The sequence below is a fragment of the Bipolaris sorokiniana genome (genome assembly GCF_000338995.1).
Source record: "Bipolaris sorokiniana ND90Pr unplaced genomic scaffold COCSAscaffold_4, whole genome shotgun sequence".
Lineage (NCBI taxonomy): Eukaryota > Fungi > Ascomycota > Dothideomycetes > Pleosporales > Pleosporaceae > Bipolaris > Bipolaris sorokiniana.
Window position 1 is genome coordinate 696,888 of NW_006911898.1, and position 17,242 is coordinate 714,129.

At 51.3% G+C, this 17,242-nt stretch overlaps 4 protein-coding genes across 4 annotated transcripts; 1 reads left to right on the forward strand and 3 right to left on the reverse strand.

Annotated features, from left to right (window-relative positions):
- Positions 1–285: 285 nt before the first annotated feature.
- COCSADRAFT_84394 (uncharacterized protein) lies at positions 286–5,022 on the reverse strand (the record flags this gene model as incomplete). The annotated part of the gene is made up of 3 exons (XM_007699647.1): positions 286–1,290; positions 1,337–3,342; positions 3,390–5,022. 3 exons carry the CDS (start codon positions 5,020–5,022, stop codon positions 286–288), a joined length of 4,644 nt encoding a protein of 1,547 aa, XP_007697837.1.
- A 771-nt stretch (positions 5,023–5,793) lies between these two features.
- Positions 5,794–6,474, forward strand: COCSADRAFT_84515 (uncharacterized protein; the record flags this gene model as incomplete). Its single annotated transcript, XM_007699648.1, has 4 exons — positions 5,794–5,891; positions 6,057–6,113; positions 6,190–6,317; positions 6,374–6,474. Coding segments are annotated over 4 exons (384 nt in total), but the record flags the coding sequence as incomplete, so codon positions are not given.
- A 1,464-nt stretch (positions 6,475–7,938) lies between these two features.
- Positions 7,939–8,544, reverse strand: COCSADRAFT_112608 (uncharacterized protein; the record flags this gene model as incomplete). The annotated part of the gene is made up of 1 exon (XM_007699649.1): positions 7,939–8,544. A coding segment is annotated over exon 1 (528 nt), but the record flags the coding sequence as incomplete, so codon positions are not given.
- Positions 8,545–8,849: 305 nt separating this feature from the next.
- Positions 8,850–17,062, reverse strand: COCSADRAFT_112611 (uncharacterized protein). The gene is made up of 3 exons (XM_007699650.1): positions 15,653–17,062; positions 11,545–15,601; positions 8,850–11,492 (listed from the first exon to the last, which is right to left on the reverse strand). Exons 1-3 carry the CDS (start codon positions 17,041–17,043, stop codon positions 9,000–9,002), a joined length of 7,941 nt encoding a protein of 2,646 aa, XP_007697840.1. The 5' UTR covers positions 17,044–17,062; the 3' UTR covers positions 8,850–8,999.
- Between the last annotated feature and the right edge of the window lie 180 nt (positions 17,063–17,242).

Here is a 17,242-nt window from a genome sequence, read left to right on the forward strand (position 1 = left end):
TAGGAATCCAGATGCTACCCAAGATAAATAAAGGAAAGAAAGTACGCGAGGTAAAGCCAACCAGCTTTTGATTCTTTCTTGCACTCTCTCCTCTTGTTCTTGTCGTCCTGCACAGCCATGAATATGTGTAGAAAAAAGAGAGAGAGAGGCTGAGGCAATGTTCCCAACCTGATATGTGGGTTTTTGTGCAGAGCAGAGCACAAAGATGCAGTGTAATATGGAAAAAGACGAAAAGAAAAGAAATGAGCCTGTCGGAATGTACGGCCAAACTCCACACAGTCAAAATCACCGACTTCGCCTTCTCAAGCCAAGATCTTCTTGCTGGAGCTGTTTGATGAGATCGAAACTCGCTTGGTCTAGATTGGGATCAATCATATTCAGCATGCCCATGTTCATACCCATGCCTGTGCCCATAGTCATTCCGTTTTCGAGCTTGATGCCGTTGCCGCTGCTGTCATGCTTCTTGCTCCCTGGTGTCGATTTTGGTGTCTTGCTGTTTCGACCACCCCGTGAGGGCGTATGGCTTGATTTGCGGGCTGAAGGCTGCTGCTGCTGGGCACGGGCTGCCTTGTATGCGTTGACGGTTGGCGTGACAGGTGGAGGAGGGAAGTCGGAATTCGTGGTGAAATTGTTGTAATTATTTGTGGCTGGCGAGGTTATGTACGGATTGTAGCCATTGGCTGTCGGTGAGGCAGCCGAGACCGGTGACGAGAGATGGCGAACTGCGTGAGGCTCGGCTGCAGATTTTGATGTGAAGCCATTTGTCGGTATGTGCGTAGTTTCGTTGTGAGGTAATGGACCAGGCGTGAGTGGTTCGACGCTGGGTCCATGGGGCTCGCCGCTGTGCTGTATAAACTCGATACCATTCATGGGCATGGATTCAGCGGGTTGATACTCGACAGACGACATGACCGTATCTTCATTGCCGTGATACAAGGTCGCTGCGTTCATGTTGCTGTAGTCCCCATTCGTGTATGCTTGTAAAGCAGGATCAACAGGTACGAGTTCATCGTTTTCGGGCGTCTGATCCAACGCTTGTTGAGCCGAGTAGGCAATGTCCTGGAGGAAAGATGAGCCACCGTTGAATTGACTGGGCATGGAGTGCCGCGCATGCATGTCTCCATTCATGTATTCTTCGTCATATGATGATGCGTGTCTCATTCGCTTCGCGGTTGATGCTGAGTCTTCGTCACTAACCCGTCGTTTCTTGGACGCGGAGCCCCTTGGGATGGGGATTTCATTGGCTTTGATCGGGTCAACGTTGCCGTACTCATCATGTATGCAACGACGCTATATTCATCAGTTGTGCGTAGTGGATTGGTTTGGCGAGCCTTACCTTGCTCTTCCGACAGTCAGCACAAGCCTTCACTCTGCCGGACTTGAGTGCATATGGATCTCCATTTACGTCTGCCATGATAGGACCACCATTCACAGGACCATTGGGGGCATTAGAAAGACTATCTGCAATAGAGTGGTCGCTTAGACGACGTTTGACCGAGATGCCATAAGATCCTGAAAGATCGATGGTGTGCATTCCGGGCTTTGACGTATCAATAAGCTCGTCCTTATGCTTGCATCGTATCCGCCGCTTCCTGCAAGCATCACACGCAACACGCTTGGGTCCGAGCTGAGAAGTTTTCGGCGTTGTGATGTGCGGATTGTTTGCCGATGGGCGTAAGAAGCCCGTCAGTGGGCCAGAAGTGACGGGTACCATGTCAAAATTGTTGAAGTTCTCCATCTCGGCAGGAGGAGAAGGCTCTGGAACCACGTCAGAGGCTTTGATCCGAGCTGAAGACCTTTCTGCTGTTGCTCGTAGGGCTTCATGAAGCGTCTCCCGCTCCAGTCTCTTGACTTGAGCAGCGCTAAGCTTCTTCTCTGTAGTTTCAGTTACCTCAGGAAGTATAGCATCAGAGAAAGCCCATGGAGGTATTGTCTCGTTTCCACGTTTCCAGGCAATCCACATGGCGAATCGCCGTGCTAGCACAAGTGGTTCGCCATGACCTTTGGGTATCGATTTGTTGACTGCACTTCGAGTCTTTTGTGGTACCTCAATCTTTCCCTCCGTAATGAGAACAGTCCTCCAGATGTAATTGAGAAGATCAGTAAGGCCTTCCAGCTCATGCTTAGGGTAGTATCGTCGGTTGTAGTTTTGTGCGCCGAGATGTGAGTTGTGTCCGAATCTGTCAGGCTCGCAGTAGATGGGTGTGGATCGTTTGAACTGCTCACCGCTTTGTAGGAGTTCTTGGACAGGACCGGGAACGGGGTCCTCTTCTAGGTATTTGATAACGGTCAACCACATGATCTTTTGGAAGAAAGGATACCGAAATTGCAAAGCGACTTTGGTGTTCTTCTCAATTTCCAGAATCTTGATCTGCATGCCGTAATGTATGCGAGTGAGGAAATTGCCTCCAATAACAAGACTGTCTTCAGGTGTCCAGACCGCATGGATCCAGCCCGAGGGGATCAGCATCGTGTCTCCTGGGTACAAGTCGACACGGTAGCACTCCTTGACCTGCTTGCCGAGCCAGTCATGGCCTTGATTGGGCGAGAGACACCAATCTTCGTACTTTTTGAGATTTTGCTTGGTTGGTGGGATGAAGAAGAAGACCTTTTTTCCCTTGACGATGTGATAGTATACTGAAGAACCGCCGAAATCGATGTGAAAGTCAGTAAAGCAGTCTGCGACAGACATCAGGCAGTAGAACTGCACTGGTGGTGGAGCGGCCTTGTCATCTTCCCGCCACACTGAATCTTGCAGGTCCATATCCCGGACAGCTTTAGGTCGTCGGATTAGCTTTCCAAGTCGACTTCGAGAAACCTCGAGGCTTATAACGTTCCGTACAGGCTTCTCTCCTTGCTGCTCGTAGTAGTCTGCCCATTTTCCCATGGTCCACTTCTTGCCTTCGCCTTCCTGAGCCTTGACATCAATTACTGGCACAGGTTCGTTTGGACCATAGAGTTCTGCCACGCGACGAACAGTCAATCCCTTAGGAATAACCATATCGAGACTGTCCTGACCGTCGTCCGCAACTGTTTCATATTCAAAGTATGATGCGAGCTCGTCCTTTTGTTCATCGGTATCTTCGGTTCGTAGTCCTCGTGGGGGGTTCATATCGCCAGGAATCACAATTGGTTCTTTGAATCCATTCATCTTTTCAAGAAAGTCACCGGTAATGAGCTGTGCCGGCACGCGCGCAAATGTCTCGGGCGTGAACTCAATATCACCGTTCTTGAATGCTGCAATATAGTGGTGTTCTGGGTTATCGTCTGACGTCTTGAGCACGCCTTCGTTTAGACCAGCGTAGTCAACAGTGGTGTGGGCTCTGACGGATTTACGAACCTCTGGACCATGTTAGAACTATAAGCCCAATGTGCGTCGGTAGACCTACTCGTTGTTTCACCAAACTTGGGTCTACACGGCTCGCAGTAGAATTTGTTTACCTCCCGGACCTCCCGCTCACTGTTGAACCCCGCGCAGGGGTAGTGGTACCACTCTTTACAGCCGTCGCACCCTATCCATTGTTCGCCGTCGCCAACTTTGACCACCGACTCAGAAGACTTGCACGAAGCGCAGATGAGTTCGGGTTCGACTGGGGCATTTGCAGGCTCAGCAGGTGCATCGACAGGAGCAGGCGCAGTCGGTTGTGAACCAAGAGGAAGTGACTTGGCGCGTGAAGAGGCTGAGAGCGGTGGCTCGATCGGGTTCGGTAAAGTTGATGTGGAGAAGGAATGACGGCGGGCTTGTGTGGGGGAGGTCTGCGCGGGTTCGGCAAGCTCTGCTGGAGGCGCAGAGTTCTCAACTGCAACTGCGGCAGGCTGCTCAGCATGCAGACTTTGAGGCGATTGGGTCTGTTCTGCAGGGCCGGTAGCACCTGCAGAAGATGCACTCTTTGGCTTGGGCGTCCTCTTTCGTTTGCTACTTGTCGCGCTAGTGCTACTACGACCGCCTCGTGCCTTCCCTTTGGGCCAGCCCTGTTGTCTTTTGGTCTTGGGCTCTTCTACAGGAACGGGGCCTTGTATTGCAGGCTGTGCGACTGGATTCGATGCTTCATCGGTCGGTGGGTGGATCTGCGTAGATGGAGCCGTCTGGGCTGCGTGCGGTGGCTGCCCTAAAGGGTGTTTCGTATCTATGACGGGCTGCGTGTGCTGATGGTAATGATCGATAGACGGCGGCTGCGGCGCTGTGAATGGGCTTGGAGGCTCACCCAGTTGCTGGATTTGTCCTGGGGAGTGTTCCATCGGCGCTGTATGTGAGATGCTCCACCGCTTTGCCGTTGAAGGTGGTGAATGTGCAGTCTGCGTAGAGACATTGAAAAAATCTAGCAAAAGCTGTGCATCTGAAAGCCGGTCGTTAGGTTCGCCGGGGGGTTGGTATATGCGGCTGCCATTGTCCACCATGTGCTCGACGTTGTAGGACCAGCCCGGAATGTGGCTCGTGGCCGGTCTTGACTGCGACTGGCCATACTGCGGAGAGCCGTATACTTCAGAGCGCGCTCTCTTTGCGGGCCGCTCGTTGAAGGGATATGCATGTTCTCTAGGGAAGGCGTGTGCTGGGGCGCGTTCGGCGATCGGATAAGGGAGGGTCGTGGGCGATGCCGCTGGGTATGCAGGATGGCGCGACAGCTCAACAAATGGCCGACTGGTATGCTGCGACGTCACAGCGACATCTGCGAGAGCCTCAATGGGCGATGCCTGCGCCAGAGAATATGGCGTCGCTGGCTGCGGAGGAGCAGCAGGAGGCACGGATCGCGAGGACGGGTCATACGTCACCGCGGGCGACGCCAGCTTCCCCGACGCGCGCGTACTCTGCCCGAGAGTAGGCGTTTGTATGTGAGCAGTATGAGTGTGTGCGCCCGGTGGCAGCGACACTGTTGGGATATTCGCTTTGCTGGCGGGGTGCGCTGATGAGAGCTCGGTCGGCGGCAGCGTGGGCGATAGCGGCTCGTAGACGGGCGGCGGAGGGGTAGCAGCACGCGCCGAAGCTCGCCTGTACTGCTCCTTGAAGGACGAGATTCGTCTCATGGCCGCGGTGGTTGCGGATGTGAGTCGATGGGGGCTTCGGGGGTGCGAGGGACTCGGTCTGGCGTCTCAGGATGCGCGGCTATGGAGCAGCGGCAGGGCAGGCTGAGAGGCAGGCAGAGAAGTAGACGGGCGCGAGCATATCCTGAATTGAAGCGACAGCTGCGCGGCGCAGGGTGAGTGAGCGTCGAGGTTGGGTGGTGGAGGGTGGTAGTGGTGGAGATGTCGCGGGGAATTGTATTGGGAATGTTGCGGCCGGAGACCAGGGCGATCACCGTCGACCATGCGACTGGGGCGACCAACGCAAAGGGATGCCCAGCAGCGTCGCAGGAGAGATATGACAAAGAAGCAGCGCCGTCTCCGTACGAAGCTCGTACAAGTCTGTATGTACTTGGGGGGTGCGCAAGTGGTTGGGGGAGTGAGCTATGGAGCGCTGAGCCGCTTCATTCGCTGCAAGCCCGCATCTCCGATTCGAGCGCTCGATTCTTTGGCAACAGCTGCGAGAGGGGCCCTACCACTGTCTGGCCTACCGCTCTAGACCCTCATTTCCTGTCTGGTACATACAGCAACCTCTTTTACAATGCACTACACGTATATATCCATCCATACGACGACGGTGGGTATGCGCCTCCCTTGCTGCACCGCGGCGGCCACTCCTGGCTCAGATGCCCTCGTCACGTGCATGCACGCGCTCGGACCCTTAGTCGCCATTCATGCATCGATCCCGCATGTTCACCATCGACACCTTCTCTCCCAACTCCTCACCACCACCACCCGCCCGCTGCTCTCCCAATCACCAGCCAGTTCTTTACCGTCCATAATCGTCGCCAAAGTATGAGTCGAGGAGGAAAATTGGCCCCGGAAGTCAACCGGTACGTTCGTCCGTCTCCGCATCGCGTGCGCCAGCCAAGGCTGCACCAGCCAACTCACACGACATTTGCGCTAACATGTCATTTGTACAGAGCTCTCTTCGTAAAGAATCTGAGGTTGATATAGCCATCCCCTGCTTGTGTGGCTGTGCGCTAACCCCATGGCAGCTTCAACGTTACCCCAGAGGAACTCTTCGATCTCTTTGGCAAGTTCGGCCCTGTGCGGTACGTTGTCTTCCTCGCCATATGCACGCGCATATAGCTTTTCCTGTCACATTACATCACTAACACTGAACCCTAGCCAAATCCGCCAGGGTATTGCCAACCACAGCAAGGGCACCGCCTTCGTCGTCTATGAGGACGTGATGGACGCAAAATCGGCTTGCGACAAGCTCAACGGCTTCAACTTCCAGAACCGGTATCTCGTTGGTGCGTCCCGCAACCTGTCGCCCGCCCGTTTCCGCGCTCGCTACTAACTGCCGCAGTATTATATCACCAGCCAGATAAGATGCTCAAAGCTGCGAATGACCTTGCCGAACGCCAAGAAAACTTAGAAAAACTCAAAAAACAGCATGGTATTGACTAGGGGTGCGAGAGGCCTCAGGAACAGGTGATATCGCACGAGCAAAGTCAAGACAAGACTCCTGTGGGCCTCAAGACCGATAGCGTAATCTCTAATCGATCCTCGAGTCGCGGCGGTGAACCGCGCTTCTCGACGACGAGAACGACGACCAATTCGACATTAGCGGAAAAAACCGACACTCCTTCCACGCCTCCCTCGGCCACCGCCTGCCGCAACGGCGACTGGCGTGCTCTAAAACAATCGTTGAAGGGCCTATGGAAGTCGGCGCATGGCGTAAAGAGGTCATGATATGTTTACGAACCATGGCAAAAAAGATTGCTACATTTTCTTTAAGAGTGTTGAGAGATATCTATAGGGCCGGGGATTAGCTAGGTCAAAGAGGGTTAAGGCCGAGTCGAGTTGAGTTTTAGATTGTAATACGGCCTCAGCTTTCCTCTTTCTCTCTCTCTCTTTTCTTTTCTCTAAACATATCACACGGTCGACAAGCTTTTTTTATTCAAGCACCCGAGTCTGAATCAAGGAATTCTCTTCTTTCTTTGCAAATATATATCGAACTCGTTTTCAGCTTGTGAAGCCTTATTTTTTTTATCGGAATGCGGCAGCCATAACCGTTTTGGCTGGTTTGACGCTTGATTTAGTCTGCCTTGGCTGACAGCTGTCGATCGACGAATCTGCCCTTTTTCCGCTCATTTCCGCCTCGCCGCAGCCGTTTAATATGGACGCTAGCTACGGCTATTTGGCCGAGAGGAACCTCTTGTGTTGTTTCTTGGATTTTCTGACCAAGCCCCCCTCTCCTTTTTTGGCTAAAGTCGCTTATGTAAATGTCCAACTGTGCTACTTGGATTAATGGGCGCTGTGGTTACCTCGGCACATCTGGGGTATTTGTCTGACTGGTCTTTGGGACGCAGTATGTGCGTTGTGTGACTGTGATAGCGTGTTATGTAGATCGGCGCTGCTTTTAGTGGTTGATTACTGTGCTCGTATTGCTTCCTTTTGCGCATAGATATATGCATGTGAGGACTTTGCTTCGGTGCTGACGAGGGGAATATTTGGGGTGTGTAGGTGATGACACGTGTATTGCTATATGTTGGGTGTGGCTTTACTCTGTGTCGTTTGTAATGGAAGGGCAATGTCAATGTCTTCTCTGGAGATCGACTTGGCGCTTTTCAAGGGACTGGGTATAACACGATCGAGTGTCTTGACCCTTACGATTTTCAAGGCCGTTGACTGTTTTCCGTTCAAGTATTCGCTATCGACTTGACTGCATAGAATAGCCAAGTGATTTCCTCTTACAATAATGGAAGAAATTACATATGGTCTCTATAACTAATACATTTCTGCTTTATCATAAAAGATAACCCCCCGATTCAATCCCACATGTCCACTACCATTCCTCAAACCAATCTTCCAAACCCTTCTTTAAACCCCACCACACTCTCATCCTTTCACCCCCATACCCACCGCCTCAACAACCCCGGCAACAAAACACCCCCAACCAACCAAATCCACACTCCCCATCCTAACCCCATGCCACCCCCTCCACTCCCCCAACCACTCTTCCGCCCTCCCTTCTCCCTTCTCCCCATCACACAACCCCACCAAAGCCCTCACACTCCTACCCACAAGCGGCACAAACGCATAATGCGCTACCGTCGCTACCGCACCGATTTGGTACCAGCGCCTTGCTATGCTTCCTCGTGTTGTAAACGAAGGATGGAGGAGATAAATGTTTGCGAGGGAGAAAGATAGAGTAAGTGTGTTTAGGCCGATGACGGAGTAGATGCCTGTGTTGAAGAATGTGGTGAACCAGGCTGGGATTGCGAGTTGGTTTGCTTCCTTTAGTTGGTTCGTGGCGTCTTCTTTTTGAAGGTAGGTTTCGACTTCTGAGTTGGTGGGTGGGGATGAGAAGGGGGAGGGAGAGGCGAGGATTGCTTTGCTGAGTCTGGAGTGAAGGGGTGGCAGGTTGAGGAAGGCGCTGGTTGTTAGGTATTCCATGTAGGCGTGGGTGAGGGATGCGGTGGAGGTGATGAGGGGGGCGAGGGTAAGGGCTGTGAGGAGGGGTGGTGCAAGGGTTTTTGGGAGACCGATTAGTGTAGTTGTCATGGTTGGGATGCGTTTCTTTTGGGGATATAAAGGTGTACGTGTAGACAAAGGCTGACAATAACGTTATAAGTCGTAGTATGCTTGAAGGTTTGTTGCAGTTGTCGTAGGAGATGTGGAGAGAGAAACAAGACAGATAAATACATTTTATGTCACAGTGGTGTGATATATTCCTGATCGGCAATGCTCAGAATCCTTCTTTCTGATGCTTCGGTCTGGTTGGTGGCCTAATGGCGATTTCGATTAAACTGGTGATTGGAGAAAAATGGACTGTGCAATGAAGGGTATCATGATATATTGAAATAACAGTTTACTTGAACATTAGAAGATGCTATGCTTTTTGCCAGTTACCAAACACGCCTATTAAATGCAAACTTCATCATCGTGCGAAACCAACTATCCTTCCGCATATGATATCAAAGCAACGTTTACCATCCTCGCCTCTTGCCCCTTTCCTCGGCACTCCTCTCCTTCCTCTTGATTCTCTTAACATCATGTCTCCTGCGCTTGTCCTTGCCAAACTTCTCCGGATCAACAATCGCCTCTACTTTTCTCTTTCTGCGTCTTTCTTCCCTCCTTTCTCTGACGCCTTTCTGTACTTCTCCCATGATCTTCAAATACTCTTGCGTTCCAAGGCGCTTCTGCAAGTTGTTCATGACTTCACGAGCTTTATCAGCAAGGGCCTTGTATGGATCATTGACTGTGTTGTTAGGACCGGTTTGTGCAGCGGATCGAGGAAAGGTTGCGGTGGCATCGGTGAGGGTAGATAGAGTGGTCAGGAGGTGTGGGAGAGAGGTGGAAAGAGGTTCGAGAGGAAATTTAGCGGCGATGGTATCGAAAAGGTTCATGATTGCGGTCTTGGCGTTCATGGTGCTCTTGTCTTTTCGAACGATGCCCGAAAGGCGGATCATGAGGCGGTGGATTGCTGTTGGTGGAGTGTCTTCTGTCTTCTTGGGCTTGATATTCTCTGGCGGAGGCGAGAAACCACCAAAGTCTTCTTCATCTTCTGTAGCGGCTGCATCACCAGTGGCCGAAATGGTAGACTCTTCCATCTCCTCGTCCTCGTCGGCCTTCTGCCACTGCCACTTCGCTCTGTTGACAGCGAGGCATCGCGCGATGAAGGCAATGTTCTTAACACTTTGCAAGCAAAGCTGTTCCGAGACTTCTGGGTTCAACAAGTTTCGCAAGAAAGCGTTGCACAGCTGCGTCATGTTCTGCTCAGCCAGCTGTAGACCGCCAGACCCCTTCAGTGGCAGTGCTCCAAGGCCTGAATCCTTGTTTGAAATTCCAAGGTGGGCAAAGTAGGTGCCTAGCAGCTCTGCAGCTTTGAGCTTGACCCACATGTGCGGGTAGGTAGCGCTGGCTTGGACTGCGGTCCACAGACTATCTTTGCTTGACGAGAACATGGTGTCTGTATATTTCTTGCAAACCTTTGAGAGCAGGGTGAGGGAGTAGTACAAGAGCTCCCAATCGTCTTCATCGCGTCGGCTCAAACATTCGCCGATCGTTGCGTCAAGTCGATCGAGGACGTATGCTAGTTCTTTTGGCTCCTCGTCGTCTTCCATAGCTTCGAAATAGAAGCCCCAAACCTGGATTCCGAGACGCTTCAAGCCAATATTGTCATCTTGCTCCAGCCAACTCTTAAGATCTGTGGCGAAGCTTTGTAGTCGCTTGTCGGTAGCATGCTGGAACAATCTCTTGATTAACAGACTGGCCATTTCTCGGCATTTACCCGAATCGTCATTTGCTACAGTGTTGATCAGTGGCAGGAACATGATACCGTGGTATTCATATTGCGCCTTCTCAGGGAACCGAGGTAGCGCCTTTCCAATGATAAGATCTAGGGCTTCCATGACCGATTGTCTGCCTTCCATGTGCTCGTATCGAAGATTCTTGAGCAGGAACTCCATCTGCTTCTTGAAACGCTTCTCGCTCTGAGTGTACGAGGTCAGGAATTGGAAGAAGTGGCTGCGGGCAATATCGCGGGCAGATTTCGTCTGGTTGGTAATCATCATCTCTGCTACTTTGTCCATGGCTTCATACATCTCTGGGATGTCAAAATGTCGGTTCATGACAGCTTTGAGGAAGCCGAATATGACACCTGAGCGATCAGGTTCATCCAAATCCGGCACCATGCGCTTGAGAAGATGTCCCACATCTCGTTCCCTCACTTGAACGTTGGGCCGCTCACGCAACACAGCAGAGACCAGTTTTAGAGAGGCCTGGGAAAGCTCAGTGTTAGACGATAGAGCACCTTTGATGGCTCGCATTGCTTCGTCAATGTACACGAGGCAGTTCGCGTCCAGCTCAGGCATCGGCACCTTGATGACGGTTGTGAGGAGACGGACAGCCGACACTTGAACTTCTTCTTGTCCTTGCACCATTGCATCGCCGATAATTGGTAAGAAGCCGGCCAAGTTCTGTGGAGTCTGAAGGTCTTCATGCTTGCGCAGCACAGTCCGAAGGATATCCATGCCAAAGCGAATCATCTTGTACAGGTACGAAGAAGTGCTAAGTCTCGCTCCAGACTTGGCCGCCCCCTTGTTGTTGACCAGATATCTCTTGCTTTTAAGGTCAATTTTGGCCTTCTTGTCAGTTGGCGTGTTTGCGGCATATGCCTCTTGAATAAGCTCGTAACAGAAAACCAAGATATCCCTGTTATTGACGGTAGGGTTTTGCAGCACACCGAGCCCGATGCGCCGCAGTAGCTCGTCAATCTTCTGCACCATCCTTGCGTTAAGCTTCTCGATCAAAAGGGACCTGATCGGAAGTACGAGCTTGATAAGATGAGAGGGAGTGGCGGATCGTGCGATGATGTCTATCGAATCGAAACTTTTGCTGCTCTTTACTTCCTTCATCTTGGAAATGTACTCTTCGGCATCCTTCTCCTGGCCAGCAGCGCCAAAAGTATCATCCATAATCTAGACCTCGTTAGTATACCTATCTGACAATGGTTCACAATCTGATACTTACTACATCCACTAGGTCTGTGAGGCAATAGTCGAGATCTCCTGGGTTCGTCTGATCTGCGAGTTTCACCAGGATGGTGTGCAGAGTGTAGGAAAGAACATGGAGTTGATAACCTCTTTGAAGCGCTGTTCGCAATGCCTTGAGAATGAAACCTAGGTAAGCCGGTCCCATGAGCGTAGCAATGTCGCTGAGCGTATTCCTCGACATGTCACGAGCTTCCTGGGCACGGCTCTTGAGGATGTAACAGATATCCAAAAGGACACCGGGCAGTCGTGTCTCGATTTCCAGTGGAGGAAGCACGAGAAGAACTTTGGCAATCGCGACGGCGATAGGTACTCGTAAGCTGACTGTCGCTTCGTCTTTTTTGTGTAAGAAATTGGTCAGATCAGGAAGAAAGTTGTTGATCATGTCACTGCTCAGTTTTTCCTGCTGAGGGAGAGTTTTTGTGAGTATGGACTGAGGTTTGTCAATGTCCATAGCCGCAGGGTCGTCGTTGGTCTCAGAAGTGGCTGGGTCATCTGGTCCGGCCGTGGACGTAGCAACGTAGCCCTTGGCCCGACCTGCTTGGTTAAGACCATCCATTAAACCTGCAATCAACCTAATGATGGGCTTTTGGAGGTCTTCTTTGGTGGCTAGATAGCCAATATAACGCTTCAGGAGAGAGCGGAATTGCGGCCATTCCAGACACTCTGTCAAAGCTGTGAGCGTCTTGATGGTCTCTCCCAGAAGGCTGTCTGCACCATCATCGTCGCCTTTGTTGAAGACGAAGTGCTCCAAGAGGGGTATGAGGATCTGGTAGACATTCGTACCACGCATATGAGAGGCATGGGCAGCCAAGCGACGCAATGCTCTAAGTCGACGATGACCCTGAATGTGCAAGATGTTGCTAAAGAATGAAGCCTCATCATCATCTGAGAGAAGTATGTGAAGGTCTGCTACAGGAGCCCAGTCAGGATGCGTCTTGACCAGATACTCAAGCACGGCAAGGTATTCGATTCGAACCAGTTCAGACGTCTCGCGCATCCCAGCCTGAATTCCAGGTAGAACTGCTGACGACACGAACGCCTTGAATTCTTCGCTGCTTGAAACCTCACTGAAGCGGCGCAAAGACAAGGATGCGTTGACTCTGATGCTAAGCTCCTCGTTGTCCTTTATAAAGTAGAGCATGTTGTAAACCAGAGGCTTCCATTGAATGAGAGAAAAGCTTCGATAAGCCTCTTCGTTAATGGAGCTGAACGCTTGTGAACGTCGCTCAAAGTCTGGCTCATCCAGGCGCCCCTTTGCGAAGGAGTTGAGATCATGGCATATCTTTGCAATGACCTGGAGGTCACTGTTGGTGTCGGAGAGATCTTGAACGACATCGCAAATCAATTCTCTTGCCGTACGATCTTGGACAAACGCAAACATGGGGCAAATCGCATCGTATATTGTGTCGAGCAATTCGTTCAGGTTTTGATTGTTGCAACGCTGAATGAATTCGTGCAGGATCTTGAGCAACCCTAGCTTGGTACGGGGGTTCACGCGCTTCGAAGGTTGACGGAGAAGGAAGGTAGCGATCTCAATCATACTGCGCGATTCGGAAGCACCGACGACATGAGGGGCGAGTTCCGCAACCGTCTGAACCCCAGATTCGAGCACTTCTTTACTTGGGTTCTGTCGGAGAAGATGACCAATTCGACCCAAGATTGAAGTGGAGTACGGTTGAATAATATCGGTATGTATGCGATTCTTTCGGATCCTCGATTCTGTTGTCGGGGCATCTTCTTCAACGGCCACAAGAGCCACAATGTTTCGAATAACATTGTCTAGAACAAAGCATTTGACCTCATCCTTGGCTGAAGGTACCTCAAGGCAGTCAATGACTTTGGATAAGATGACTGGGTTGAATTCCGCCAAAAATGGAGCCGTATGAGCCGATTTTGACCATGCTGCAAACAGTCGAAGAATGCCGGAGATAGATTGTGCTGTTTCGACGGGAAATTGGTCCAGTCGAGGTTCAATCATCTCTTTAACGAGAGCTCTGGTGTACGGATGCCACCCAAACTCTGGGCCATTCTCAACTAGCTTGCTTAGAATGTGAAGTGAACGTTGTCGAACAGTCTTCAACAACGATGTCTGCGTCGATTTTCCTTCATCACCTTGGCGGTCGACTGAAGCTGAGAGCTCTCGCGATGCTTTGATGGCAGAGTACAGGATGGGGTCCACGACGGTAGCAATGAACGGGGCGAATGTTGTCGCAAAGGTACTCAGTAAATCGTCAAGCAGGTTCAGCATTCCAACCTGCTTCCGTGTGTCTACTAGGCTTTTCTGCAGCAGTTCCTCATTGACAACGCCATCGCTCAAGATAGAAATTTGACCCAGAGGTCCGAATGCGATCTGCAAAAACTGATGTATGGCTTCGTCGCCGAATCTTGTTTTCAGGCTAACGAAGACCGCTTTTCTTTTCGACTCAAGGCCTCGTTTTCCAGCTATAACCTTGCCGTACAGTAATCGCAACACGATTGGGAGGACCTGGTCAACGTCGGAATCTTGGAGCTTGCCTTCGCTCAGGAATATTGGGAGTTCGTCACGGAATCTTTCGTCGTCGAGTAGGTTCAGTAGCTGTTCCTGGTATGCGACTATTGCCCGGTCTTTCCACGTGAGAAGCGCCTTCAGCGAGGCCTTTTGAATTTCGACATCTCCGTTACTGAGTAAGGCAAGGAGGGCTTGACGGACTTCGTCTGTTCGATACAAGACTTTTGGATTGTTGAATTTCGCAAAGATGGAAAGCATCGCTTTCTGGTCTTTCCTTGCCCAGCGATCCTGCGAAGTGACTGGAGCATCTTCTTCCGAGGTAGGACCTTCCGAGTCTGGCACTTGATCAAAAGCCCACTTCAGGAGGACTGGTACAAGAAGTCTCGAGCGCTTTTCCGCAATGTGTGGTAGAGAACTCAACACCTTGAGAGCTTGTGTCCTGCTGAAGGAGTTGTAGAAAGGTATTTCGGCATGTGCCTCTTTGAATAAGATCTCCAGCTGCTCTTGAGGGTTGTCAGCTTTCGCTTGAACATCGGCGACATGCTCCTGCAACTGCATCAGACTCGTACACTCAAATTCGGTCGCGTACGGTCGCGATGAGGCTGCTTGAGGACTGTCAGAAACAGTATCAGCAGCATCGCTCGCAGTTAACCATTCAAAGACAGTTTGAGTGACAAAGCCTTCTCCTTCCTTGGTCTCGCAGATGGCTTTTAACGCAGAGCAACTGTCGTCCCAAACCGATGCTAGGCGTACATGGAGTAATCCCAGACAAAATGCAGGGATAGCTTCTCCCACCCACTTATCAGAGCATACAGCAGGGTACAGTTTAGCCATTTGGCCTACGCGCATCGCAATGGATCTTTGTGTCTCGAGATTTGGTGGTGTTTGTTCAATCAACATAGCGACAGACAAAATCTTTTGCGGTTCTTCGCTTTGGTCCGCAACAAATTGCAAGACGTATATGGCCAAAAGTCTCAGATCATGCGAAGGAGATCCTAGGCAGTGCATAACAGTTTGCTTCAAAGGTTCCATATGCGGTCCTGTGTTATCCAGGTCTCCCTTGTGCTTCTTTAAAAGGTCTAGTAGCGCACACCAGAAAGCGGCCGAGTGTCCAAATACAGTGGAGGTTTGGCACAACGCAGGCCACAGACTTTTGAGTTTGTCATCGTCGCCACCTTTGCTAATAAGGAATTGGAAACCTTTACCAGTAGCGAAAATATCGACAGTCCGCTTTGTGGTGAGGTTCGTCCCTTTGACAGCATTTTTGAGCAAGCGTGCGAGGTCATTCCAGATTTCCCGCGTCTTGTCATCCGCTATGCGTAGCGATTCTATCGCACCCAGCAAGGCATTGCAGTAAAAGGTCTGGTTTTCCAAGTCGATCTCGGTCCCTGTAGACTTGTCGAGTTCGCCAAAGGGCTCTTCCAAGGTCGCTTGCCAGCGCTCAGACGGCTGCAAAATGGTATTCGTCAGTGCTCCGTTTTGGTAAAGTTGAGGCAGAATTGCACAGAATTGAGAACCGTGCTCATGAGTCTTTTGCGTAACAAATCTAATACAGTATTAGTAGATGAACCAGTCTGAAAGAATAGTAGCCTCGCACCTCTTGAAATATGGAAGAAGCAAAGTTCTGAACCTCTCCACGCCTAGACCGGTGAATAAGTTGCAGAATGGCAGAAAGTAAGCCTCCCAAGGGCCACGACTCAGTCCTTCCAGCAACTTCTCATGGGGAATAGCTGCGTCCAGCGCACAATACTGGAAAACGACGGCGGTAACCGATAGCAGCTCCCATGCATCAACAGAGTCAAGTTCAGTCGAAGCTTTGGTAGAATCAAGCAGATTGCTGATTGAGCCCAGCACGGGTTTCCAATCTTCGACACGGTCACCTTGGCGGACGCCACAAACGACCATTAGCAAACGAGATAGCAGGCCAACATAGCGCACGTCTGACGACACTTTGTCTGCTCCGCCAAGTATGACTTCAAGAAGAGGGCTGAAGTTCTCTGCATCCGTGTGGTGGATAGCGGCAGTAACCACACCGATAAGTACAGGCTCGAGAGGCGGAATCCGGAGGTCAAGATGTTCTGGGTTGAGTGTCTCAACTAAAAGCTCTTGTAGAATGACGGTAGCACTTGAGTGAAAGCCGCGCTGTACGCCCTTGAGCGAGTCAGTAAAGAGATACATGAGACCCTGTTGGAAAGCGTAGTCCTTTGTGGATTCCTGTTGGTCCTTGAGCAAATCGGATATGTGTTTGATGATTGACCTAAGCGGCGTCTTATCTCTGTGATAGGCAGCTCCAGCCTTGCGTACCAGGAAGCTCAGCGACTCAGCCGCAAAGCGAGATACAAAGGCTTTTTGGCGCTCCTTGCCCAGCAGAGGTGACATGAGATCGAAGACGGGGCGCAGGTTCGGTACCAATAGCCTTGACAGGTACTTGAACAGCCAAGCCAGACAGCCAAATGCCCATTCTATAACTTCTACATCGGCGTGGGTAGCGGCCAGATGCGACACAGTTTTCACTGCCATCTCGAAATATTTCTCAAAGCGCTCGCCGAGATCGTGTGCAAGATGGGCCATGAGGCTGAGCAGGGGTTCCTGGCTAAACTTTTCGCCCTTCTCAATATGTTCGACGAGGAGCTCGAATATGCGGTCGCTGTGGTGGAGGACTTGGGGGAGGCTGTCGCAGAGTGGCGCAACCTTGCGGGCAAAGGCTGTGAAGGGCTCCGACATGTTGAGTTCCCTCCATTCGAGGAACGAGTCGCGGAAGTAGGAAAAGGTCGATTCGAGCTCGGCATCGTCGAGGATGGTGCTGCGACCGCGGCGAACAGGCTCAATTCTGAGTTGTGCAATGCGCTGCGAGAAGCCTTTGAAGACATGATTGCGCGTGGATTCGGTCCCGCCCTTGACCCGTTTCTGTGGGCGCGCAGACTTTGATATTTTGGATGATGGCTTAGCAGCCGGGCGTGTAGCAAGTCCCCGCGACATGGCAGCCATGGTGTGTAGTGTATTTGGGTGTGGTGAAGAGGGTTGTGTCGAAGACTGCAGTGGCTGCATCTTCACTCAATGCTCCACTAGAATTTCCATACGCTAACAAAAAAGCTGGACCCTGGTATTGGCACCACCGACGCCGCCGACGCGCCAATCACCCATGCTCACTCAACACCAACGCGTCGGCAGCTCGTCATAGCCAACA